General features: G+C 40.5%; 1 protein-coding gene across 2 annotated transcripts in view; it reads left to right on the forward strand.

Moving 5' to 3' along the window:
* Positions 1-25,900, forward strand: part of SDCBP (syndecan binding protein (syntenin)) — a 34,594-nt gene that overhangs the window by 4,092 nt on the left and 4,602 nt on the right. Inside the window, exons 2-6 of one of the 2 annotated variants that reach the window (XM_010838984.1) lie at positions 11,818-11,883; positions 18,905-18,983; positions 20,250-20,359; positions 23,024-23,185; positions 24,748-24,923. In XM_010838984.1, coding sequence (XP_010837286.1) covers positions 11,833-11,883; positions 18,905-18,983; positions 20,250-20,359; positions 23,024-23,185; positions 24,748-24,923 — 578 coding nt within the window. In that variant the 5' untranslated portion in view covers positions 11,818-11,832. The remainder of the gene's footprint in view (positions 1-11,817; positions 11,884-18,904; positions 18,984-20,249; positions 20,360-23,023; positions 23,186-24,747; positions 24,924-25,900) is intronic. The other variant, XM_010838985.1, reaches the window with a different exon arrangement.

Here is a 25,900-nt window from a genome sequence, read left to right on the forward strand (position 1 = left end):
CCCGGCAATCTTGATTCCAGCTTGTGTTTCTTCCAGTCCAGCGTTTCTCATGATGTACTCTGCATATAAGTTAAATAAGCAGGGTGACAATATACAGCCTTGACGTACTCCTTTTCCTATTTGGAACCAGTCTGTTGTTCCATGTTCAGTTCTAACTGTTGCTTCCTGACCTGCATACAAATTTCTCAAGAGGCAGGTCAGGTGGTCTGGTATTCCCATCTCTTTCAGAATTTTCCACAGTTTATTGTGATCCACACAAAGTATACACACGCATATATATTTATATGGTGTTAGATAAGGGTCCATCATCATTCTTCTGTGTGTGGTTATCCAATTTTCCCAGTGCCATTTGTTGTAAAGATGGTCTTTTTCCATTGAATGGTCTTTAGACCCTTGTCAGAGATGATTTGACCATGTATATGAGGGTTTATTTTAGGCTGTCTCTTCCATTTGTCTGTGTTTGTCTTTGTGCCAATACTATACCATTTTCAATACCATAGCTTTATAGTAAGTTTTGAAATCAGGACATGCGAGTTCTCCAGTTTTGTTTCTACGTTTGTTTTTAATTTCTTTTAGCAGTGTTTTGTGGTTTCCATTGTACAAGTTTTTTACTTCCTTGATTGAATAAATTCCTAAGTAGTTTATTATTTTTGATGCTCTTGAAAATGGAATTGTCTTTGTGTTTTTTCCTGATTGTTCACTATTTATGTGTAGAATTGCAATTGTTTTTTGTGCCCTGACTATCCTGTTCCATTGGTGAATTTATTAGTTCTAATGCTTTTTTGTGAAGTTGTTAAGGTTTGCTAAACTCTAAGCATATAAGGTCATATCTGAAAATGTAGATAATTTTACTTCTTTTCAGAGAAGGAAATGGGAACCTACTCCAGTATCCTTGCCTGGAAAGTCTCATGGACACAGGAGCCTGGTGGGCTGCAGTCCATGGGGTCACAAAGAGTCGGGCACGACTGAGCGACTAACACTTAACACTTACTTCTTTTCTAATCTGGATATCCTTTATTTCTTTTTCTTAACCTAACTGCTTTGGCTAGAACTTCCAGTACTATGTGTGGAAGAGTAGTGTTGAGAGTGGGCATTCTTGCCTTGTTCATGATCCCAGAGGAAAAATAATTAGTCTTTCACCTTTAAGTATAACGTTTGCCATGGGTTTTGCATTATATGGCTTTCATTATGTGGCCTTTGCTTCCTCCTGTGCCTTTTGTGTCTTTATTATAAAAGGTGCTGAATTTTGTCAAGTGCTTTTTATATATCAATGAGATGATTGTGTTTTTTTCCACTTCATTTTGTTGATATGATGTATTGCTTTGAACAGTTCTTATATGTTGAACTAACTTTCTCTCCCAATAATGAACCCCATTTGTTAAGAAGTGTCTAATCTGTTTAATATGCTGTTCTGTTCATTAGTATTTTGGTGAGGATCGCATCAGTGTTCATAAGGGATATTGGTTTGTAGTTGTCTGGCTTTGGTATCAGGGTAATACTGTCCTCATAGAATGAAAGTGTTCCTTTTTCAACTGTTAGCAAAATTTTGAGGATTGGTATAGTTCTCTTTTATATATTTAGTAGAGTTCACCAAAGACGCCATCAGATCCAGGGTTTTTCTTTCTTGAGAGACTTGACTACTGATTCAATCTCTTCACTAGTTACTGGGCCTATTCAGATTTTCTGTTTCCTTGTGAGTCTTAATAGGTTTTGTGTTTTAGGAATTTGTCCATTTCATCTAGGTTATTCAGTTTTTTAGTGTCCATTTGTTCATAGTGCACTTTTCATATAGTCTGTTTTATTTCTGTAGAAACAGTGATAATATTCCCACTTTCATTTTAGCATATATTTCTTTTTTTTTTCCTTAGTCCATTTAGCTAAAGGTTTGTCAATTTTGTTGATCTTTTTGTAGAACCAAATTTAGGTTTCAGTAATTTTAATTTATTTTTTCTGTTCTCTATTTCATTTGTTTCTGTTCTCATCTCAGCTGCTTACTTCTGCTAGCTTTGGGTTTAGTTTGTGTTTTCTTTTCTGGTTGTTTATTTCCCCCTTATTTTATCACAAATTTGAGCGTGCTTTATATACTGGCCTAAATGGTGCTGTATTTTTTCCAGGTAGTGATAATATTTTGGATCTCTTTCACTATCTTGTCTGTTTAGTACTTCCTCTTTTGTTTCAAGAATTTTGCTATTATAGTTGGTACTTCAGTGAATAAAATTCTACATATGTTGCTTTTTGTATGTAGATATATTTATAGACTAAAACCTGAAATGGTATTTGTGGGTTGGAGAGTATCTGCATTTACAGTTTTGGTAGATACTGCAACTCACTTTTTATGGAAATTGTACTACTTTACACTTATATCAGTAATATATGTGTTTCTCAAAGCCTCATTACCAGAGAGCATTGTCAAACTTTGTATTTTTGTCTGTTCAATGGGTGGGAAATGGGTAAAAAAATGTTATTCTATTTAGAGTAGATGTCATATGACCATATTTCTCAATGGCTTATCATAACAATCTCCCTGGATATTTATTGAAAGAATTCCTAAATTCCTAAGCCGTTTCATGCAATCTGTGTCTGTATTTTTAACTAGTGCTCAAATACTTGTGATTTGGTGATTTGCCAGGTTTAGAAACATAGCTGTGGAAGACTTTGCATCAAAGTGTGTTCCTTGACACCATCTGGAGTCGTCTGGAATGTATGATTGTATGATTCATTGTATGAATCAACTTGAACATAAGAACCCCAAAATCTTATTCTAAATTTTTGTAGCATTTAAAGGTATATGTAGATGAAACAGGCATTGTCTTTGAGGACAACTGATCGCTCATCAGATGTCATCCATAAAGTTGAGAGATAACCCATTTTATACTCTTCCAGATTTCAGTCACATTTCTAATACAGCTTACTAGTGCGTTTAATTCTTCCTGCAGTTGGTTATCAAAACTTTTACATTACTGGTTTTAGATTTCATATTCATCTCTAATAGGTTCTAACATTACTGTCTGGTAACTTTTGTACCTGTGTTGTCAAAAAGCAATATTTTTTGTGGGGATGACAATTTATATTTGCAGAGAATTTTTGTGTGTGAAATTTTGTGGCGATGACTGTCCATTTCTCTATTTTCAGAGAATTTTCACTTATACTTTTATAAACATCAATTAGAATAATCAGTGCAGCAGTTTCAAAAATTTCTCTACCTTGCTATTGTAAGGCGCATGTGGAGAAAAAGAGTGAGCCGGGCAGTCAGGCAAGAGAAGGAAATTTATTAGAGGGAAAACGAGAGGGTGACTGGCCTTTAAGGAGATCCAGTGTCCTCCCTTTCTAATGGGGTCTTCTTACACCCCGCCATTGAAAAATTCTCTGAAGGGATAGTTAATTTTTAGCCTGTTGCTGAGTCCTGTAATCATGTAGCTGGAGGTCTGGAATCCAATGGTCTCGTAGCCTTGAGTAGGTAGGTGCCAATTCCTTCCTCCTTCCCTTATTCCTAAGAAAGAATGAAAGTTTTGAAGTAGAACTTCTGAGAAAAAAAATCTTAATTTTAAATTGTATCCCTTGGACCCTGATACAGAGGATTAACAGAGAAGGCAATGGCACCCCACTCCAGTACTCTTGCCTGGAAAATCCCATGGATGGAGGAGCCTGCTGGGCTGCGGTCCATGGGGTCGCTGAGGGTCGGACACGACTGAGCGACTTCACTTTCACTTTTCACTTTCATGCATTGGAGAAGGAAATGGCAACCCACTCCAGTGTTCTTGCCTGGAGAATCCTAGGGACGGGGGAGCCTGGTGGGCTGCCGTCTATGGGGTCACACAGAGTCGGACACGACTGAAGTGACTTAGAAGCAGCACAAGAGGGTTAAGGGGCAGATTTCTGGACTCTGTTTCAGACTTATGTTTCAGTTTCTGGGTCTAGGACTCAATTTCTGTTATTAACAAGATTTCCAGATTATCCTTATGGACTTAAAAATTGAAGATGCTAGGGCTCACATGGGGTCTAATTGATAAGATGGCTCATTATGTCTGCCTCACAAATGAAGAATAAAATCACGGTGATCTGCGAGACTGACCAAATTGCCCAAATGGCATTTTGTTTTCTCACTGGCCCCTGTCTTCTCAAAGCTGTGAGACCACCAGATTCCAGACCTTCAGCTGCGTGACCACAGGACTCAACTACAGGCTAAAAATTAACCATCCCTTCAGAGAATTTTTCATTGGTGGGGTATAAGAAGGACCCCATCAGAAAGGGAGGACACTGGTTCTCCATAAGAGCCAGTCACCCTCTCTTTTTCCTCTAATAAATTTCCCTTTTATTGCCTGACTGCTCAGCTTACTCTTTTTCTCTGCACTAGCCTTAAGACACGATGTTTGAGAACCTTAAGCAGGTTTTTTACTATGGTAGTACTCTGGGCTACTTTTCTATAGAACATTTCAATTGTTTCCTGTGCTGTGAGGTGATACCTCGTTGTGGTTTTGATTTGCATTTCCCTGATGGTGTTGAACACCTTTTCCTGTTGGCTGGCTGTCTTTGTGAAAATGTCTGTCCAGCTCCTCTGCCCAGTTTTTAATTGGATTCAGTGTACAGGTCTTTCAGCTCCTTATTTAAATTGATACCTCTGTTTGATGCAATTGTAAGTGGAATTTTCTTAATTTCTCTTTCTGATAGTGTATTTTTAGTGTATAGAAATGCAACAGTTTTGTGTATGATTTTGTATCTTGCAGCTTTACTGATTTTATTAATTCTAATAGTTTTTGGTGAATCTTAGGTTTTCTTCATATTTATAATGTGTTACCTGTAAATAGTAAGTGTTTTACTTCTTCCCTTCCTTTTGGAAGGGTGCCTTTTCTAACTTTTGCTTACCTAGTTGTTCTGGCTAGGACGTCTAGTAGTGTATTGAGTAAAAGTGGCAAGGTGGGATTCTTGTCATTGCATTTTATACCCCCCTACCCTTTTTATGCTTTTGATGTTACAGTTTACATCCTTTTATCTGTGTAGCCCTTAACAAATGAGTGTAGTTACAGATGTTTGATTTTTTGTCTTCAATGATTATTCTAGCTTTATAAGTAATTAGTCCACCATCTTTATAGCTTTAGGCTATTCTAAATTTTCTATATTTACTTTTACCATTGGGATTTAAACTGTGTTTTCCTGTTACTAATTAGCACCTTTTTGTTTCAACTTAAATCTCTAAAATTTCTCTTGAGGTTGGGCTAGTGGTGATAAACTCCAGTATTCGCTTGTCTGGGAAATTCTTTACCTCACCTCCAAATCTGAAGGACTTTCAGGGTGGAGTATTCTTTCAGCTGTTAGTCCCTTCTGTCCTAGAGTTTCTGCTGAAGAACTGCTTAGTCTTTTGGGGGTTCTCTTGTGCATAACAAGTTGTTCTCTTGTGAGTTTTTAAGAGTCTTTCCTCGTCTTGACGTTTGAGTTATAACATGTCATGGTGTGGGTGTCTTCATCTCTTTTTGGAACTCCCTGAGCTTCCTGGATCTGAGTGTCTGTTTCCTTCCTCCAGTTAGGGAAACTTACAGCCATTGTTTCTTCAAATTAGTTACCTCTTTTCCTTCAGAGACCCTTACCATGCGAATGTTGGTAGCATGGTGGTGTCTCTAAGTCCTTTAAGCTGTTTTCATCCTTTTTTCTTTCTGCTGCTCTGACTTGCACCGCCCTGTCTACTGGTTTGTTTCTTCTCTTCTTCAAGTTAGTTTCTTCCTGCATTCTGCTTCCTCTAGTCTGCTGGTGAACCCTCTGTCATATTTTTTCAGTTTTCATATTTTTTAGTTTTAAGATTTCTGCTTGCTTACATTTTCTGTATCTTTTGAAATTCTTACTTTGTTCATATGTTGTTCTCCTGAACTTAGCCTCTATTGTAACTTAAAACCTTATCGGGTAAATCGCTTGTGTGTACTAAGTCCCCTCAGTCATGTCTGACTCTTTGCAACCTCATGGACTGCAGCCTGCCAGGCTCCTCTGTCCATGGGATTTTCCAGGCAAGAATACTGGAGTGGGTTGCCGTGCCCTCCTCCAGGGGATCTTCCTGACCCAGGGATCAAACCCATGTTTCTTACGTCTCCTACATTGGCAGGCAGGTTCTTTACCAGTAGTGCCATCTGGGAAGCCCAATTTTTTTTATTGAGGCTTTATCTTGGTCTTTTGTTTGGATTCTGTTCTTTTGTTTCTTCATTTTTCTTGACACCCTTTTTTAGATAAAACAGGCACCCCATCTGATCCTGAATGACTAGTCTCATAGGAGATGAGCTTTCTCATTCAGCCCTGCACTTGTACCTTGTTGTATCTCATACCTTTTTAATTTTCCAAGCAGCCTACTGTATTGCTTTTGGCTCTCAGTAGCTGAGGCTGTGCCCGGGTCTGTCACTGGCCCAAAGGGGAGGATCCCAGTCAGCACCTAAATTCAGGCTGGTGTGAAGCCAGACCCAGACCCTCAGGCAGCAGCTTGTAAAGTATACAAATGTTCCCTCTACACTGAGCCTGGCAGGAGAGCCAGTTTCCTGTGTCTGTTTGCTGCAGTCCTGTTGAGCTGAGGAAGACAAGCCCTGCTGACTTCCGGAGCGAGGCTGTCCCGGGATGTTCCCTATAGGTGACTACCTTGGCACTGGGTCCTTTCTCAGAGACACTGGCTACCACAGATGGGGCAGAGGGGGGTGAAGAGATGGGGCCTGCTGGCCCTTCCAGTCTTTGGAGAGAATTATAGCCCCTGGGTGTATGTTTAATTAGAAGCCTGCTTGCTCTTCAGGCCCCAGCTATGAAGATAAGGTAATAGATCTCTTCTAGAGAGTCTGGGGTGTATTCAGTCTGCTGTCTTTACACTGTGCCCTGGAGAGAACCTGTGAAGAACTGTTTTCTCAGTAGGCCAGCTGATGGGGCACCAACTTGAAATGGGTTTCACAGTTAGACCATCACAGGGTCGCACCTGGGTGCGACCAGGACCAAGTGAAAGCCCTGTTGTCCTCCTCAACAGACACAGCCCACTCTTGGCTTGTCAGTGATGGGGCACTCAGTTAGGGTCTCCCTGGATACCTGAAGCTGCCTTTGGGGTGAGTGTGTCATATGGGTTCAGTCCCTCCCAGGTGTCCGTCATGACAGCCGCTCTCTAGCCCAGTTGCCTGCTCCTCATCCGTAGGAGCACTTGCAGTCCTGTGGGACCCATGAACGGACGTCTTGCTGACCATCAGAGCCTGGCTATCAGGAGGCATCCCTGGTGGCAGCTACAAAAACCAGAGCACCTGATGTGTTGTGCTGTTGTTTTTTTTTAATAACTGGTTCTGCAATCCTGAATTTCCATCATCCTAAGATTTCTTAAAAAAAAAAAAAAAAAAACCTTAAGACTAAACAAGTAGATAAGTATTGTTTTAACTTTTAAATGATCGCATGGTTTTAAAAAATTTATTTTTATTTATTTGGCTGTGCTGGGTCTTAGTTGCAGCACTCAGGATGTTTTAGTTGCTGCTTGTGGAATCTAGTGTCCTGACCAGGCATTGAACCCGGACTGCCTGCATGGGGAGTCAAAGGGGAGACCAGTTTAGTGGGTGGTTTGAGGGAAGGAATGAGTCAGTAACTCAGAAAATGATGAGTACTGCCATTTCAGGTGATACTAACTAGATGACTTTACCAGCAGGTTTCCTACTTCAAGAATCAAAGCATCGCAGCTAGAAAGATATTCACAGATAAACCGCTACGGTATTTGAGTCCTTGAGGTCTTTGGTCTGTGTGCATATTTAAAGGAAGTTACTGCAACATTGCCCTGAGGAGGTAGAGGTCAGAAATCTTAATGCTGAGGCAGAATCCTCAAGTATTATTTGTCTTTAGATGTTCTGGAAAAACCCTGAGACTGTTCCAAGCATTGAGAAGCTTCTTAGTAGAATCCAAATTGGGGGCCAGTGCTGGAGAAGACCGTCTTGAGAGTCCCTTGGACAGCAAGAAAATCAAACCAGTCAATCCTAAAGGAAATCAACACTCAGTATTCATTGGAAGGGCTGATGCTGAAGCTCCAATACTTTGGCCACCTGATGTGAAGAGCCGGCTCATTGGAAAAGACCTTGATGCTGGGAAAGATTGAAGGCAGGAGAAGGGGACGACAGAAGATGAGATGGTTAGATGGCATCACCGATTCAATGGACATGAGTTTGAGCAAACTCTGGGAGATGGTGAAGGACAGGGAAGCCTGGCGTGCTGCAGTCCATGGGGTTGTAAAGAGTTGGACACGACTGAACAACGGCAGTGGGATGCACAGGGGTACAGAGGCCTTGAACAAGGCATGGAGAGATTCAGGGAGGCTGCAGAAAGCGTAGAGCGAGCCAGATCTGGGCTGGGGTCAGTGAGGAGCACCAGTTCTTTCCAGGAGTTAGACCAGTGAAGCCATGCTGTCACAGTGAGGAATGTGGTGACTGGAGTAGATGCAGAGGGCCTGGAGCACTGAGAGCTAAGCTCCCCTCCTCCTGGTTCTCCAGGCAGCTGAAGGGAAGGCCTGGACCGAGACTCCTTTCTTCACTTGCTACAGTGTAGTGTTTATCTGATCGAGTCCTAAGTGAGAGTGAAGTGAGAATTTTGACACTGATGTAATGCAGGTATTTTCAGAATCCTCTTAAATCTCATTAGTGGTCATTCTGAAATTCCAACCATAATTGAAAGGATATCCAGTAGCTTTGTGGTTCTTCACAGAGGTCTGAGTGTTTTTCACACTTCGCATTAGGTCAAAGATTTAAATACACCATACAAGTGATTCAGAAATAATGCAAGAATTTATTGTTCTCATGGAAAGCTGTTAATAGTGTTGTTCAAAGTAGTGGCTGCTGCTGGTAAGTTGCTTCAGTCGTGTCCAGCTCTGTGCAACCCCATAGACAGAAGCCCACCAGGCTCCCCCGTCCCTGGGATTCTCCAGGCAAGAACACTGGAGTGGGTTGCCATTTCTTTCTCCAATGCATAAAAGTGAAAAGTGCAAGTGAAGTCGCTCAGTTGTGTCCGACTCTTGGCGACCCCATGGACTATAGCCTACCAGGCTCCTCCATCCATGGGTTTTTCCAGGCCAGAGTACTGGAGTGGGGTGCCATTGCCTTCTCCGCAAAGTAGTGGACTTGTTGGGAATTCCCTGGTGGCCTGGTGGTTGGGATCCTGGATTTTCATGGCCATGGCCCAGGTTCAGTCCCTGGTTGGGGAACTGAGATCCTATAAGCTGCATGGCAAAAAAAAAAAAGAAACAAACCCAAAAACCCAATGAAGGAGTAGACTTACAAGACAATTATTTTGCTCTCCCTTATTTTGATGATATTGTCTAAAATATTTAATAAACATTTGTTTTCTGTCAGAATAAGACATTGTGTTAGACAAATGTGGTCCTTGATCTCAAATAGCCAGAGTTAAACATAAAATAGCTATACTGAAAGGCAGAGGGAAACTGCTGAACTGAGAGAAATATCAGACTAAGGTCATCAAAGGTGACCTCACAGAAGGGGCTCTTGACTAAGATTGTGATGGAAAAGCCCTGGAAGGACATTCCAGGGAGAAGACAAAGCTTTTACAAAGATCCCGAGGCACAGAAGCACGTAATGCTTGGAGTGAAATTGGATGAGATGAGACCACAAAAATCGTTTCAGGTAAAATGATTGAGGAATCCTTTGTATTTTATAAGAATAGTGAGATTTAAGGTCAGCTTACTTAAACTGACTTTTTAAAGAGTGTAAGTTGGGGTGATACTTGCTGCTGTTTTAAAAGATGCTGTATCTTTTCTAGGCCTGAATGTGTGTGTTGGTGGGAAGGGGAGTAATGAGTGACCTCAAAGCTGTTCAAACAACGTCAGTTAATATTTGAAGAAAAGCGTCTGTGGGGAAAAAAATTTTAGAAAACTACTCTGAGTTTTAAACCATTCATCCAGTTCATTTTTGATGGGGGAAAAAAAAAAAAAGGATCTTGTAGGTGACCAGTGGCAGACCCTGACCAGTGGCAGAACCAAGAATAGAACTAACACCTGGATTGCTAGTCAGCATTAGTCTCAGTGAATTTAGAATGGTTTTGTTTATGATGTTGATACATGGGTGGAAAGTGTCAATAAAATGTGATAAAGGAGAAAACTTCTAGAGAACTGATCTTTGGAGACACAAAAGGTAACTTTTGTTTTCCTGGATTAATAGGGTTAAGACGTATTTGATTGTGCTTTTTTAAGAATTTGCATTTTATTCACAAACCGAGGCCCTATTCTCCTCTTCAAAACTGTATCATGCTACTTCTCTTCAGCGTTTTATTGGAGGTTCTATTCCAGGGCGGTTAGGCAAGAAAAAGGAATACATAGGCAAAGGATTTAAATAGATGTTTCTTCAGAGAAGATACAGATTGGCCATCTAGGTTCATGAAAATCCTTAGTTATTAAGGAATTAGGAGTCAAATCTACAGTGAAGTGCTGCTGCACATCCACTCGGACCGCTGTAATTGAAAAGACCGACAATAGCAAGTGTGTATGAGCCCTTTTATATAAGGGACTTGAGCATCTACAGACTTCCATGTATGCAGGGGAGACTTTTAGAACTAGTGCCCCGCAGAGACCGAGGGACAACGGTATTGTAGTGGCCAAGTTAGGGAAAAATTGGAATCCTCACACCTGTTGGTGGGAATGTGAAATAGTGCAGTCACTTCAGAAACCAGTTCCTCAAAAAGTTAAATACAGAGTCACCATATAACCTAGCAGTTCTACTCTTAGCTGTGTCTGAAGACAGTTGAACATTATATGTTTATGTAAAAACTGGGGTGTAAATGCTTGTTAGCCTTATTAGCCGCATTATTCATAAGTTAGAAAGTGAAAAGTCATCCAAAACATCATCGACTGACTGGATCCCAGAAGTGAGTGGGGAAGGGCATGGGGAGTGCCTTGTTGCTGCCCCCGTGCTGGGAGCCTGCTCAGCAGTGCTGGGGACTGTCGCTGCTGCTCCCTGCAGTGGCCTGGCTGGAGGAGGACACTGCAAGTTGGGAGAAAACACCCTTTTCTCCTCACCGTACCTCCAGCTTCCCCATTGACAAAGCTTAGCATCTTCCCAGCTGGAGAAGAGCAGCATTTAAAGGGCCTGTCTCCATCTTCACAGAGCAGCCAGTCGTGGGTGGGTTTTCATTGGGAGGCAGTCAGAGTATCAACCCCTATATCAATTTAGAACATGTTCTGTTTTGTTGGGCTTCAAGGAAGTATTCATCTCAAAATACCTAAACAAAGTTTTGGAGTATGTATGCCTGTAATACTTTGAGAATTTTGTTTTAAATCACTACAAAAAGCAATTCATGGTCACTAAAAGCTGTTGAACAATATAGGAGTGTTTAGAATATAAAAATTCCTTTCCCTTTTATTCCTCCATTTCATTCATGTCTCCTATGGTGTATATTATTTTATATATATACTTATGTAATGTGTGTGTATATATTTTTTTTTGTAATAATGAGGTTTTGTACATAGATAACATGTATCAGCTGTTTTAGATTTTTGTTAGAAGGATATAATTCTCTCTCAGTTGCTAAGCCCTTGTTCTTGTAAACTAGATGAGTCACATAATTGTTCTTTGATTTTCTAAACTATAGAAATGAAGGGACTTGTATTCAGGGAAGTTTCACATTTGTAATGGATATAGCTCGAGAGAAAGGTAGTTGGCAACCATCAGTCAGCAATTTTTAGTATAGCTAGATGGTCATACTCTTTTGTTTTGCAATTTAAATCTTGTGTTAAACGACTTACATATGTTTATGTGTATGCTGCTGGCTCCATGCACTATTTAAATTTCAATGAAGTCTGAATCATAGACATTTTTTGTTGTTTTTCTTTAGAAAAATCCTGCAAAAATGTCTCTGTACCCATCTCTTGAAGACCTGAAGGTAGACAAGGTGATTCAGGTATGTTTTAAATACTTTTCTTCTTCCATGTCCTCTGCCATACATTCTGATTATAGGTGAAGTGAAGTGAGAAACTTAAATAGCAGATGTATTTGTTCAATTTACACTGTATAAACTCAGTTTTTCTAACTAGAACGTTAGAAAACTAGAGATTTCTTCATTTCACTGTGAATTAATGGGTGCGAGATATTTTTTCTTTGAAATGGGACTTAAGACGCTTCGGAAATAACTTGGTTTCATGACTAGTTTTAATTTAAGTACATTTTAAAATTTGTCTTGTTTAAAATTAGTATGTGTACTGTTGGGTTTTCAGGGATGACCAGTCTTTGAAGTAATTGTCTTCTCCAAAGTTAAACATTATCGAAACGGGGCGGCACGTACTGTTTTAGGAGGAGGAGGAGTGTAAGAAGAGCTCAGTGAAAGCCGAGCAATGTGTCTTTTTTTTTTTTTTTCAGATGCATAAAATTGTTAATCATACAATTAGAATGTTAGTAATAGAGAAGTAATATGAATATACTTAATACCACTAAATTGTACACTTGGAGAAAGAGGATGTTAGAAGTAGAAAGGGGACACTATTATGTAGCACTAGCCTTTTATTTTACGGATTAAGAGAATGAATCCTATGGATTTTTTTTTTTTTTTTTTTGGTTACTTTTAGAAAGTTTTGTCTTTTCCATGACACATGGAATCTCTATGTCAACTTTATATACGTGTGTTTATTCTAATAAGAACTATAATTTATGCCATTGCTTTTTAATAACAATTTTATCAAAAAATTAATGCAAGTAGCATATTTCAGTCAAGGACATTAGGTCTGTGTGTATCTATGTGGTGCATATGTGTCTTTTAAACGTAAGCAGCAGACAGTCTCTGCTACAGCAACAGAGAGTCCTGCTCCAAGTGGCTATGTAAGACAGTACAGTGATTCTAACACTCATTAAGTCAGGCATTTTTGTACTCCTTTGAGTATTAGCTTTGTAAGATAGTTTCTTCTGCTTAAGAAAGTTTGGGATTGGGATCAAGTCTCACTGTTCTGTGAATTTTCGTTACTGGTTTTAACTGGAGATAATTGTAGTGTTTAGTGAACCATCCTGTTTCCAGTTTACTTTCAACTTGGTCTTTTATAAACTCTTATTTCTGAATTTCTTCAGCTGTTATTTGTTTTTCTAATTTGACAAGATAAATTAAACTCCGTGTTACACTTTATTCTGGAAATCTTTTTGATATGATAAATGTGATGAAATTCTTTTCTGTTACAAGTTGCTGTTGCTGCTGCTAAGTCGCTTCAGTCGTGTCCGACTCTGTGCGACCCCATAGACGGCAGCCCCCCAAGCTCCTTCGTCCCTGGGATTCTCCAGGCAAGAACACCGGAGTGGGTTGTCATTTCCTACTCCAGTGCATGAAAGTGAAAAGGGAAAGTGAAGTCTCTCAGTCGTGTCCGACTCTTAGCCACCTCATGGACTGCAGCCCACCAGGCTCCTCTGTCCATGGGATTTTCCAGGCAAGAGTACTGGAGTGGGGTGCCATCGCCTTCTCCATATAAGTTGCTAAAGTACTTCAAAGTTTTTTACCCTAAAGATCATTTTACTAGAGATCTTGGCCTCAGTTTACTCTACGTGAGATTGACTTCCTAATTAATTAGCATAAAATATTTATTACAAACTTGTGAGAAGAACACTATACAAGTGTTTTTTAGACAAAATGTTCTTTAAGGGTAGAAAGAAATCAGCAAAAATAGTAACAAATGTGTGGCTGAAATTGTTAGCCCCCTGGCAGTGATTGGTTGAATGTGGGGGAGTTCATGAGCGTGTATTTCTCATCCCTTCTCTGGGTATTGATGGGTGGTTTGTAAAATCTCTGAAATCTGTTCGCTTGCCAAGGCTTTGATGCCTGACAGTTTTAAGTGGTTTATTCAGTCATCTCAAATCTGTTTTTTCTTTGCTATTTTATTATTTTTCTCATGTGGTTTTTATTTCCACCCAGGACATCTGAACAAGTATACTTTCTTTTTTAAAAAGCTTTTATTTGAGATATTTACCTTGAAGTATAACAGTTAAGCTGTTACTATGACATCTGAGCACTAAGTGATATGAGAGGATGACTCATTTCCTTTTCGTCCTTTTTTGTTAGTTTTTATGAAATTGAACCTAAACCACCGTAGACTTTGAACAGAGGTTTTTTTTATCTCAAAAGCAGCAGAAAAAGAAGGCAAGAGTTGATATTGGCAAATGTTGGATCAGAAAATGAACACGGCTGCAGTCCACCTCAGGCTGAGCTCTTCAAGGAGCAGCTCGTTGTATGGATATTTCCATTTCAAAGCCTTTTATATTCTGAGCACAAAGCTAGCTGCCTGGAGATGTGACAGAGAGTAAGGAGGGGGGAACATGGTTTTTAAATTCTCGCTGGAATTAAAAAGATTCCCAGCCTAGCCACTAACATCTTCGACTGCTTCTGTTTTATTTTTTCTTCATTTTCTGTGGTAGTGTTACTTGAGTCTTTGTTTTTGAGGTGCTTCTGTAAAGGTAGTATTTATTTTCTGATCTCTCCTTTCACACCGCAGCGGTGACTTGGCAATTCATATTCTGTAAAGTGTTTCACAGGAACCATCAGGCTGTGGCTCTGAGCATGGTGCAGCCCCTGCGCCTCTCTGTCCACTGTGAGTCTCAAACAGGAGCCACGCCTGTGCGTAGTAGACTGAGAAACAGTCATCAGCATCCCGACACAGTGAGCAGAGATTGACTGTGGTGGCTCCACGAGTACGGTGTCTTCTCATGCTTTCTGTAGTTGTAGAAACAACATGCCCCCCCCTGCTTTTTTCACTAGTTTGAGATTTCAAGTGAGTGTGGAATATTTTGCTGCTTTTAAATGGCTTATAGTCCTTAAGCCTTTGTTGTACCATCTTTCATTTTTACTACAAATTATATAATAATTAAATATGTAACTTTGTGTTCGGAGAGCTTACTTCAGTATTCCTTGGATAAGAACAAGAGCAATGAATGAAAGAATAGAAATAATAGACCAGTGTAAAAAGGATCAATTTTTTAAAGTTAGTAAATTCTGTTTTTCAGAGCGGTTTTAGGTTCACAGCAGAAGTGATGCAAGGTACAGTTTCCATCTCAGTGACCCTTCCCTGTGCGCCCTCCCCCGCTTGACCTGCACACCACACACCTCTCGCCCTACACCAGCAGCATCTTCGCCAGAGTGGTACACTTGTGACAGTCACTGACCTGCTGCTGCTTCCCCACGTCCACAGCTACGCTTGTGCTCGCTCCGTGGGCTTGGACGAAGGTGTGCTGGTGTGGAGCCACCGTTCGGTGTCACGCAGAGCACTGTCACTCCCTCACAGTCCCCACGCTCTGTCCAGGCCTCCCTCCTCCTCTAGAATGTCAGGGTTGGACTCATACCGTAATTTGCCTTTTCGGATTGGTTTCACTGTCTTAGTAATGTGCATTTTAGGTTCCCCCATGTCTTTTCGTGGCTTTGATAGCTCCTTTCTTTTTAGTGAGGAACAGTATTTTTTTTTCTTTTCCTTAGAGTTTATCCAGGAAGCAATCCACTGGCCACTAGCTCCTTTTAGTTGATAGTTGGTGAGAGAATTTTCAAAATTCAGCATATTTTGAGTTTGTGGATATATTTAAAGTTAAAAAGGTTTGCTTGCTGCATTTTGTTTGAATTTAGATTGTGACATTATGAAACAGTAATAAAGAATGACTCAATAAGTCATATCAGAACATTTGGAATCCAGATGAGTGATGTACTTGCAGTACTTTTGTGGACTTCCTTACCATCTCTCCAGGCATCTTTGGGACTGCTCTTAGCATCAGTTTCAGAGCTTGGTGATAAAGAGTATAGGTTTAAACTCCTATCACTTAATCAGTATATTTTTGATTAAGTAAAAATTTTACATCTGGATCTTACAACTTAACTGCCAGTAGAGACATGTCTGCTTGAGGAGCTCAGATATATCTGTAAGGGAAAAAGGAACAGTCCGTACAGCATGGGCTGTGAAGGCAGCCCTGAGGGGAGCTCCTGGCATACCTGCCCCTGACTAGTATTAAGTGTATATGTTTTCAAAGTTTTGGCAAGTTTTAACACATAAATTACATTACTTTACCATGATTGTTATGTCAGTGATTAAGTATGCATTTTGCATACTTTGTAATATTTTTATACTTGGTATAACATAACACCCTCTTCCAACAACGCAAGAGAAAACTCTACACATGGGCCTCACCAGATGGTCAACTGAAATCAGATTGATTATATTCTTCGCAGCCAAAGATGGAGAAGCTCTATTACAGATAGCAGAAACGAGACCGGGAGCTGACTGTGGCTCAGATCATGAACTCCTTATTGTAAAATTCAGACTTAAATTGAAGAAAGTAGGGAAAACCATGAGGCCATTCAGGTATCACCTAAATCGAATCCCTTATGATTATACAGTGGAAGCGACAAACAGATTCAAGGGATTAGATCTGATAGACAGAGTGCCTGAAGAACTATGGACGGAGGTTCGTGACATTGTATAGGAGGCAGTGATCAAGAGCATCCCCAAGGGAAAAAAGTGCAAAAAGGCAAGATGGTTGTCTGAGGAGGCCTTACAAATAGCTGAGAAAAGAAGAGAAGCTACCTGGAGAAGGAAATGGCAACCCACTCCAGTATTCTTGCCTGGAAGAATTCCATGGACAGAGGAGCCTGGCGGGCTGCAGTCCATGGGGTTACATGACTGAGCATGTGTGCATGAGGGTGGAGGGTGACGTGTTGGTAGCAATAAACTGGTAGAACTAAAAAAAAAGAAAGAAGCTAAAGGCACACGAGAAAAGGAATGATACACCCATTGGAATGCAGAGTTCCAGAGAACAGCACTGAGAGGTAAGAAAGCCTTCCTCAGTGATCAATGCAAAGAAATAGAGGAAAACAATAGAATGGGAAAGACTAGCGACCTCTTCAAGAAAAGGTAACCCTTTGAGTTACCAAGGGAGCATTTCATGCCCTTGGTACACAATATAGGCACAGTAAATGACAGAAATGGTATGGAACTATATAAAAAAAATCCCCATGAGCCAGATAACCAGGATGGTGTGATGACTCACTTAGAGCCAGATATCCTGGAATGCAAAGTCAAGTGAGCCTTAGGAAACATCGTTATGAACAAAGCTAGTGGACGTGGTGGAATTCCAGGTGAGCTATTTTGAATCCTAAGATGACGCTGTGAAAGTGCTGCACTCAATAAGCCAGCAGATTTGGAAAACTCAGCAGTGGCCACAGGACTGGAAAAGGTCAGTTTTCATTCCAATCCCAAAGAAAGGCAATGCCAAAGAATGCTCAAACTACCACACAGTTGCACTCATGCTAGCAACGTAATGCTCAAAATTCTCCAAGCCAGGCTTCAACAGTACGTGAATCGTGAACTTCCAGATGTTCAAGCTGGATTTAGAAAAGACTGAGGAACCAGGGATCAAATTTCCAACACCTGTTGGATCATCGAATAAGCAAGAGAGTTACAGAAGTTCTCCTTCTGCTTTATTGACTATGCCAGAGCCTTTGACTGTGTGGATCACAACAAACTGGAAAATTCTTAAAGAGATAGGAATATCAGACCACCTGACCTGCCTCCTGAGAAATCTTTATGCAAGTCAAGAAGCAACAGTTAGAACTGGACATGGAATAACAGACTGGTTCCAAATCGAGAAAGGAGTACGGAAAAACTGTATATTGTCACCCTGTTTATTTAACTTATATGCAGAGTACATCATGAGAAATAATGGACTGGATGAAGCACAAGCTGGAATCAAGATTGCTGGGAGAAATATCAATAACCTCAGATATACAGATGACACCACCCTTATGGCAGAAAGTGAAGAAGAACTAAAGAGCCTCTTGATGAACGTGAAAGAGGAGAATGTGAAAGTTGGCTTAAAGTCAACATTCAGAAAACTAAGATCATGGCACCTGGTCCCATCACTTCATGGCAAATAGATGGGGAAACAATGGAAACCATGACAGACTTATTTTGGGAGGGCTCCAAAATCACTGCAGATGATGACTGTAGCCTTGAAATTAAAAGACACTTGCTCCTGGGAAGAAAAGCTGTGACCAACCTATACAGCATATTAAAAAGCAGAAACATTACTTTGCCAACAAAAGTCCGTCTAGTCAAAGCTATGGTTTTTCCAGTAGTCATGTATGGATGTGAGAGTTTTAATATAAAGAAAGCTGAACACCAAAGAATTGATGCTTTTGAACTATGGTGTTGGAGAAGACTCTTAAGAGTCCCTTGGACATCAAGGAGATCAAACCAGTCCATCCTAAAGGAAATTAGTCCTGAATATTCATTGGAAGGACTGATGCAGAAGCTGAAACTCCAATACTTTGGCCACCTGATGCGAAGAACTGACTCATTGGAAAAGACCCTGGTGCTAGGAAAGATTGAAGATGGGAGGAGAAGGGGACGACAGAGGATGAGATGGTTGGATGGCATCACCAACTCAATGGACATGAGTTTGAGTAAGCTCCGGGAGTTGGTGATGGACAGGGAAGCCTGGTGTGCTGCAGTCCATGGTGTCGCAAAGAGTCAGACACAACTGAGCGACTGAATTGACTGACTGAACACCTTCTTATACTTGGTAAAATGTAGATAAACATTTCATTGGGATATGCTGAAATGGCAAAATAAATATTAGCAACTTAAGTATTTAAATTTTTAGGTGTTCTCCTGGTATATACTTAATGTAAATATGGTTAAGCTTTTTTCTTTAGGTAAAGAAGGTACTTTCACTTAGACTAAAGTGTAACTATCATTTCATAATGCATTGTGAAAATATTTGCAGTAGCATTATGAAATATTAATTATATGTATTTTCTTTGAAAATATATTGCTTAATTGTTTGAAATTAGAATTTCTTAATTAAAAGTAAGGGTTTTAGTTTTTTTTTAATTACTGGATTTAAGTTATATGAGAAGTTTAAGTGAGTCTCTATAGAGTGTTGTTAGAATTCTTTTTTTTTTTTTTTTTTAGGCTCAGACTGCATTTTCTGCAAACCCTGCCAACCCAGCGATTTTATCTGAAGCCTCTGCTCCCGTCTCTCAAGATGGAAGTAGGTTTATTCTTTGGGTTCCTTCTCCTTGAACAGGGATACCTGTTAAGCCTTCTTTTACTGAAATAGAGAATCCAGGATTTTTTTTTTTTTTTTAACATATACAGCATGAAATTGTCTTGCTCTAGTAGTAAGAAAATACAAATGTTTATTTCAAAACAACCCTTTAATCAAGAAAGTGAACTGTGACTATGAAAGTATGTTTATGACTTTATAAAAATTGTTACTTAAATTTCACCCTTTGTAAGTCCTTGACTTAGGAGTGATTCATTTATGAAAAGATGTAACTCACTGAACTGTCCCCTCCCCTGTCTTTCAGGGCTGTGGGGATTGATAGCGTTCTCCTTTGGGGGAACTTCCCAAATCCTGGAGTCTCTACTCTGACTCCATACCCTTCTCCCTGGTTCCTTTTCCTTCTAAATTCATAGGAATTCAGGACAGAACTCTTAAATAATATGACTTCAGATACAAAAGGTGTGGCAGTCTCAATGGGAGGGGAGTTGGGGGAGAATGGATGCATGTATGTGTATGGCCGAGTCCCTTGTCCACCTGCAACCACTACAACATTGTTAATCAGCTCTACTCCAGTATAAAATGAAAAAAAAATACAACAGGAGTGTTAAATAGGTTTTTATGGCCTGTTGGCTTATAACATTGTTTCCTTTAGAAAATCCATAAATCACATAAAGAGCTTTTGGAAATAGTGTCTAACTCTACTGTTCAGTTAAATACTGTTAATATTTAAATGTACTGTTTCAAAGATTTCATTGCTGTGTATTCTTAAAATGATAGGACACTAAATAAATTTACAAGCTTTAATTTTTTTTTTCCCCCACAGTTCATTTTTTTTGGTAGAAGAATCATTTTATAGCTGTGTTTACTGAATGAATTAAAACATAGCTGATTTGAAGTGTACATTTTGGTCAGTTGTTCTTAAGTGGAGAATCAGTGATATGTGTAGAAAATTCCTAATAGGTTTAAGAGAAAGAAAAGGCAAGATAACTTGGGAAAATTATTTCAAGTCTTGAGTATTTAGAAGTCTGAGGTTTCAGTTAAAATGTCTTCATACTTTCACTTTTATTTTTCTGTTTTCCATTTCTAATTGTCATTACAGAGAAAGGGGTTTTCTAGATTACTAATTTAAATTCACCCTAGATTTTATAAAATAAATATGATTTTTTAAAATACAAGTAAAACTCCATAATAACAATGGTTTTTAAAAATATTCTACTAATATTTTTCCTCTACTCATTCATTTGTTATTAGATCTCTATCCTAAGCTGTATCCGGAGCTCTCTCAGTACATGGGCCTGAGTTTAAATGAAGAAGAAATACGTGCAAATATGGCCTTGGTCCCTGGAGCACCAAGTCAGGGGGTATGTATAATGTAATTCGTTCTGAATTATATAAAATCATACTTTACAGAGAGATACAAGCTACCATCTTTGTGGCAGACTCACAAATGTATAGCCTTAGCATTGATCTCCTCTCAGGACCGTCTTCTGGTATTGCTTTTTACAGTCTGCTTCCTCTGCGCTGTTACCACTTTCCTAATTGAGTAGGAGTTAAAGGTTCAGGTGCCTTTAACTGGCACATTCTCCTTTGTCTTCTGCATTTAGTTATGGACCTAGTGATTCTGCCGCTGCCGCGTTTCTTATACTCATGTTCTTCATTGTAGCCTGCTGTGGCCCCATCCCTGTGTTTCTACCTCTAACCTAGATTGTTACAGTTGTCTCTTTTTCCAGTAACTCCTCCAGGAACTTGGTATATCAATGAATACTGAGCTACTGCTAACTTTATCATTCTGAGATTCAGGTCTGTTACCATTTTTTTGCTCATAATCTTTTTAAGTTTAAAGCTTCTTATAGTTTGACCCCAAATTCTTGGCTTAAATATAGTGCGTCACAGTCTTGTGTTAAGATTATTGCTATAAGACTATAATACCTTATAGTACTTGTCGTAGGTAAATGCATAACTTCATGAAGACAGCCTTTATGTCTCTGTTGTTGCCATGACCCCCATGCTTAATACAGTACCTGGCTTTCAATTTATTCACCAAATATTTATTGAAACTTGCTTACGTCAGTCAGGGTCCAGTTGGAACAATAGAAATCACACTAGATTTTTTAACAGAGATAACAAGAATCAGAGAGGTTGAAGAACTGAAAAAAGCAAAAGCGGAACCTAGAAAGCTGCTTCTAGAACTGGGGCGCGTAGGATGGGGGTCGTAGTTCTCAGAGCGACAGTGATGGTGGAGGAGTCCGTGAGCTGGGCCTCAGGGGAGGGGCCCTGTGACGGGCGCTGGTGCCTCTGGGGGCTGCACGGAGGCTCTTCTGGGAGTGTCTGGAATCTGGAGACTGGTCACCTGCTGCCAGCAGCATGAAGGGCTGGCCCCAGGTAGTACTGGCAGGAGCAGGAAGCAGACAGGAAGGGGCAGGCCCTGGCACCTCCTCCTCTTGAGGGGTCCTGACCAGAAAGCCAGTGACAGAAGAGGGCTCACCACATAGGGTGGGTTTGGAAGGGACAGAGAGTCTGTGACACTTGTTGTTGCCCTCTCTTCTCTTCAGTGTGCCCACAAGCTTCTCTCTTCATACAGTTGATGCTCAACAGATACTTTCTGGTAAAGAAACCATAGTACATACTTTCAGCTTTACTAGCCAGTATATGCAGAGACCTTGAAAGGCTTTCAGGCAGAAATGAACTTGAGAGACTTGAGAGACAAGACCTAGGTGATGGGCAGATGAGACAGAATGTTGTAGCAAATGCATTGGGGGGTTGGCATTGGAAGGGCTGTCAGGCCAGGTAGTCTGCAGCCTTGTGGACAGGGTAAGGGGTTGGGGGTCTGAGTTGTGGGAATGATAGATATAATTGATTAAAAAAAGGGTTTCTGTGCTTGCTGTGTGGAGGGCAAATAGAAGGGCAAGAGTAGATGGTGGTCATAGTAGGCCTTAGCAGGAGGGGGCAGTGGTCATGTGTTGGTCATATGGATCATAGTAAGAACACTGAGTAAGCACTTAATTGTACTTGCTGGAAAAAAATTCTTTTCCAAAAGTTATACTCCAAAGCTCCTCCCTTTTGTCCTGTATTCCAGCTAAACTAAATTCATTTGCTTAATTTTTTCTGTCCCATTGCCTGATTTCTATGCTTTTATAGCTGTAAGCATTGAAGTTTTGTAATTCTTCAAAAGTTGTATTTTCTGGGTTTGTGCTTGATTCGTAGTATGGTTCCTTGTGTGTGTGTGGTGTCCCAGTGACTGTGATTCTGAAGGAGACACTCGCAGCCTGTGTGTGTGTGCGGCTGAGGTTTCTCTCCCCCATCATGGCTGCTCTGAGCATCACAGGTGTCAGACCAGAGCTTTTTATGACAGGTTCTGGTTAAGATGCCTTGGTAACAAATATGTTCTTCCCTCACTGTCTTTGGTTCTTAAAACAATAAACTGATTTTGGTCAAGAAAAAAAAATAAGGAATGTGAGGCCTGGTACCTAACGGAGTCCCTAGTACAGCTGTTCTCCATACAGTTGGTTAATCCACAGATGTTTACTAAAGGGACGAAATATAACATTTGTCTTGTGTGTGTCAGCACTTGAATAACAGGTACTTTTAGTCCTTGTAGTGGAGCTGTGAGGTAAGAAGTTTGCCTCTTTAATAAAAGCTAAGTACATTGTTGAAGATAAGGCCATATAAAAGAACCCTCAGGAAGATGCTGTGTGAATTTAAAAGTAAGGTACAGCCTTTATAAAGTTCAAGGATAATATATTTGAGTTGAAAACAAGCCAGGGTACACATAAAACCAATGCCAGCGAATTCATCGGCAACAGAGAGTCATTGAGTCTGCTGGAGATGGTGTCTGGGAGGGTGAGTAACCTGCAGAATTAGTTTTAAAAAACAAAATAGGGTCATTTTTGCAAAACTCAGATCTGAAGGAAATAATTGGCAAATTACATTTTAGGAAACCACAGCAGAATATATTCAGTTATCATTTTGGATTTTCTCAGGGCGTGTGTTTGCGAATACTGACGTGTTGTATGTGTCTCTGTCAGCAGGTGGTGGCGCGGCCTTCCAGCATGAACCACATGGTGGCCCCTATCACTGGTGGCGACATTGGGATCCGCAGGGCAGAGATCAAGCAAGGGATCCGGGAAGTCATCTTGTGTAAGGATCAAGACGGGAAGATTGGGCTCAGGCTGAAATCCGTAGACAACGTAAGCACTTTCAGTACTCTTGTCTGATTAGCTGTTACGTGACTGAGTTACAATTTAAAATGTAAATCCTTGATCGGGACTACTTTTAATCTGCTTTTCCACGTGAGATGCTACCCTCTTCTGAAGAGGCAGAGCTGGGACTTGAGCATGACCATGGATGAATTTTTTTCTTTTTTCAGTCCTTTTTCTGGAATAAAGTTCACTAGTCTGCGTGTATCGTAACATAGTTCATACAAGAATGCTGGCATTGAAATAGGGTAACGTGCACAAGTTAAGACTGATAGGTGGGGTCAGTGGTCGTGAGTATTTTTAAACTAAAAGAGGATCATGTGACTTGTAATGTGGTTTTGGGTTTGTTATTTCTATCCTTGAATTTGACTTTCATGGGGCATTTTCTAGGCAACAGTGACTTTCTAAAGTACATTACTTTACCTCTCACCTTACCAGATGGAAGAAACGAAACCTGGTTACTCTTTGGGGAGGCACTTAGGATCACTAAGGAGGTGCTGAGTCTTTACCCTGATTTGTGGGTTTCCGAGGTAGTTATTGGGCTTCTTTTCGGTCTTTGGTCTCATAGCTCAGCGCATCCAGCCTTTGCACGTAGAAGATGTGGCGCCTGGCGGAAGATGGCTGAGGCCAGTCCCCGCCCCACGTGCCCCTCAGAGGCTGAGGGCGTTGTGTCTTTGCACACTTGTGGCTCTTGTGAGACCCTCATTGAGTGTGCTGCTCTGGGAAGCTCGCGCTTCACTGCCCTCTCTCCATCCTAGAGAGAGACCACTCTCTCCCCAGCTCCACCCCTGCAGCACTTATCCTTGCAGTGGTTTGTCCAGTGGCCACTCTGCTGGGTGCCGCCCTCAAGTACAGGATGCGCAGCGCCAAGTCTCAGGCAGCTCAGGATGGAGAGGGGTGCAGCCTGTGGTTGCTTTCATCTCTTACTGGCGCATGCCTTTTATACTTGGCCTGTTTATAGTGTTCAGCATCTGAAATTTAGTTTACACGAATAAAAAGACCCCGTTTAGTTCTCAGTTACCTGTACTTGAGTTCTCTGTATTTACCTTGTAGATTTTTAAGAACGGGGGTTGTATTCTGTGTACCCACCTTTTTAGGCTGTTTAATAGTAGTGATTATGTGTAATTTAGCAAGTGGGTAAAGGAAATATTCAGCCCAAAAGGTAAACTTCTGACCTTAACCTATCACTTTCTTTAAATGAAACTTCCAACACTTTACTGTTTTTCCCCCTAAATAATGATCAGGTGCAATAATACCTGTTTGGTATACTATCAGACTCATGGAACCTTACATTTATTATAGTAATCTGCCTTTATTTTCCTTAGTCTTTTTATTCCAAGGTGGAGGGGGTGATGGAAGTTGGTCAGGTGAGTCATGATGTGAGCTAGAAATTACCACTCACATCTTCCTGTTGCCTTGATAGCATTTTCACTTTCCTTCTTGGGGGTAATACTTGTGTAGTTTTTCCTTTTTTAAAAAAAATTACTAGAGTAGCTGCCTAAAGAGCTGGTTCCTGATTTTCCAGCACTTACTTAGTGATTTCCGTCCTCCAGGGTATATTTGTTCAGCTTGTCCAGGCCAATTCTCCGTCCTCCCTGGTGGGCCTGCGGTTTGGGGACCAGGTGTTGCAGATAAATGGCGAGAACTGTGCTGGCTGGAGCTCGGACCGGGCGCACAAGGTGCTCAAACAGGCTTTCGGAGAGAAGATCACCATGACCATTCGGGACAGGTGAGCTGACTAAACACTACATGTGGACATTCAGGACTAGTTTTCCATTTTCTTGGGGTTTTAATATTCTGGAAATAAGAGGCAATGCCAAAGAACGCTCAAACTACTGCACAATTGCACTCATCTCACACGCTAGTAAAGTCATGCTCAAAATTTTCCAAGCCAGGCTTCAGCAATATGTGAACTGTGAACTTCCTGATGTTCAAGCTGCTTTTAGAAAAGGCAGAGGAACTAGAGATCAAATTGCCAACATCCACTGGATCATGGAAAAAGCAAGAGAGTTCCAGAAAAACATCTCTTTCTGCTTTATTGACTATGCCAAAGCCTTTGACTGTGTGGATCACAATAAACTGTGGAAAATTCTGAAAGAGATGGGAATACCAGACCACCTGACCGGCCTCTTGAGAAATCTGTATGCAGGTCAGGAAGCAACAGTTAGAACTGGACATGGAACAACAGACTGGTTCCAAATAAGAAGAGGAGTACGTCAAGGCTGAATATTGTCACCCTGCTTATTTAACTTATATGCAGAGTACATCATGAGAAAAGCTGGGCTGGAAGAAACGCAAGCTGGTATCAAGATTGCCGGGAGAAATATCAATCACCTCAGATATGCAGATGACACCACCCTTATGGCAGAAAGTGAAGAGGAACTCAAAAGCCTCTTGATGAAAGTGAAAGTGGAGAGTGAAAAAGTTGGCTTAAAGCTCAACATTCAGAAAACGAAGATCATGGTATCTGGTCCCATCACTTCATGGGAAGTAGATGGGGAAACAGTGGAAACAGTGTCAGACTTTATTTTTCTGGGCTCCAAAATGACTGCAGATGGTGACTGCAGCCATGAAATTAAAAGACACTCCTTGGAAGGAAAGTTATGACCAACCTAGATAGCATATTCAAAAGCAGAGACATTACTTTGCCAACAAAGGTTCGTCTAATCAAGGCTATGGTTTTTCCAGTAGTCATGTATGGATGTG

The sequence above is a fragment of the Bison bison genome, unplaced genomic scaffold (genome assembly GCF_000754665.1).
Source record: "Bison bison bison isolate TAMUID 2011002044 unplaced genomic scaffold, Bison_UMD1.0 scf7180017864108, whole genome shotgun sequence".
NCBI classification, from domain to species: Eukaryota; Metazoa; Chordata; class Mammalia; order Artiodactyla; family Bovidae; genus Bison; species Bison bison.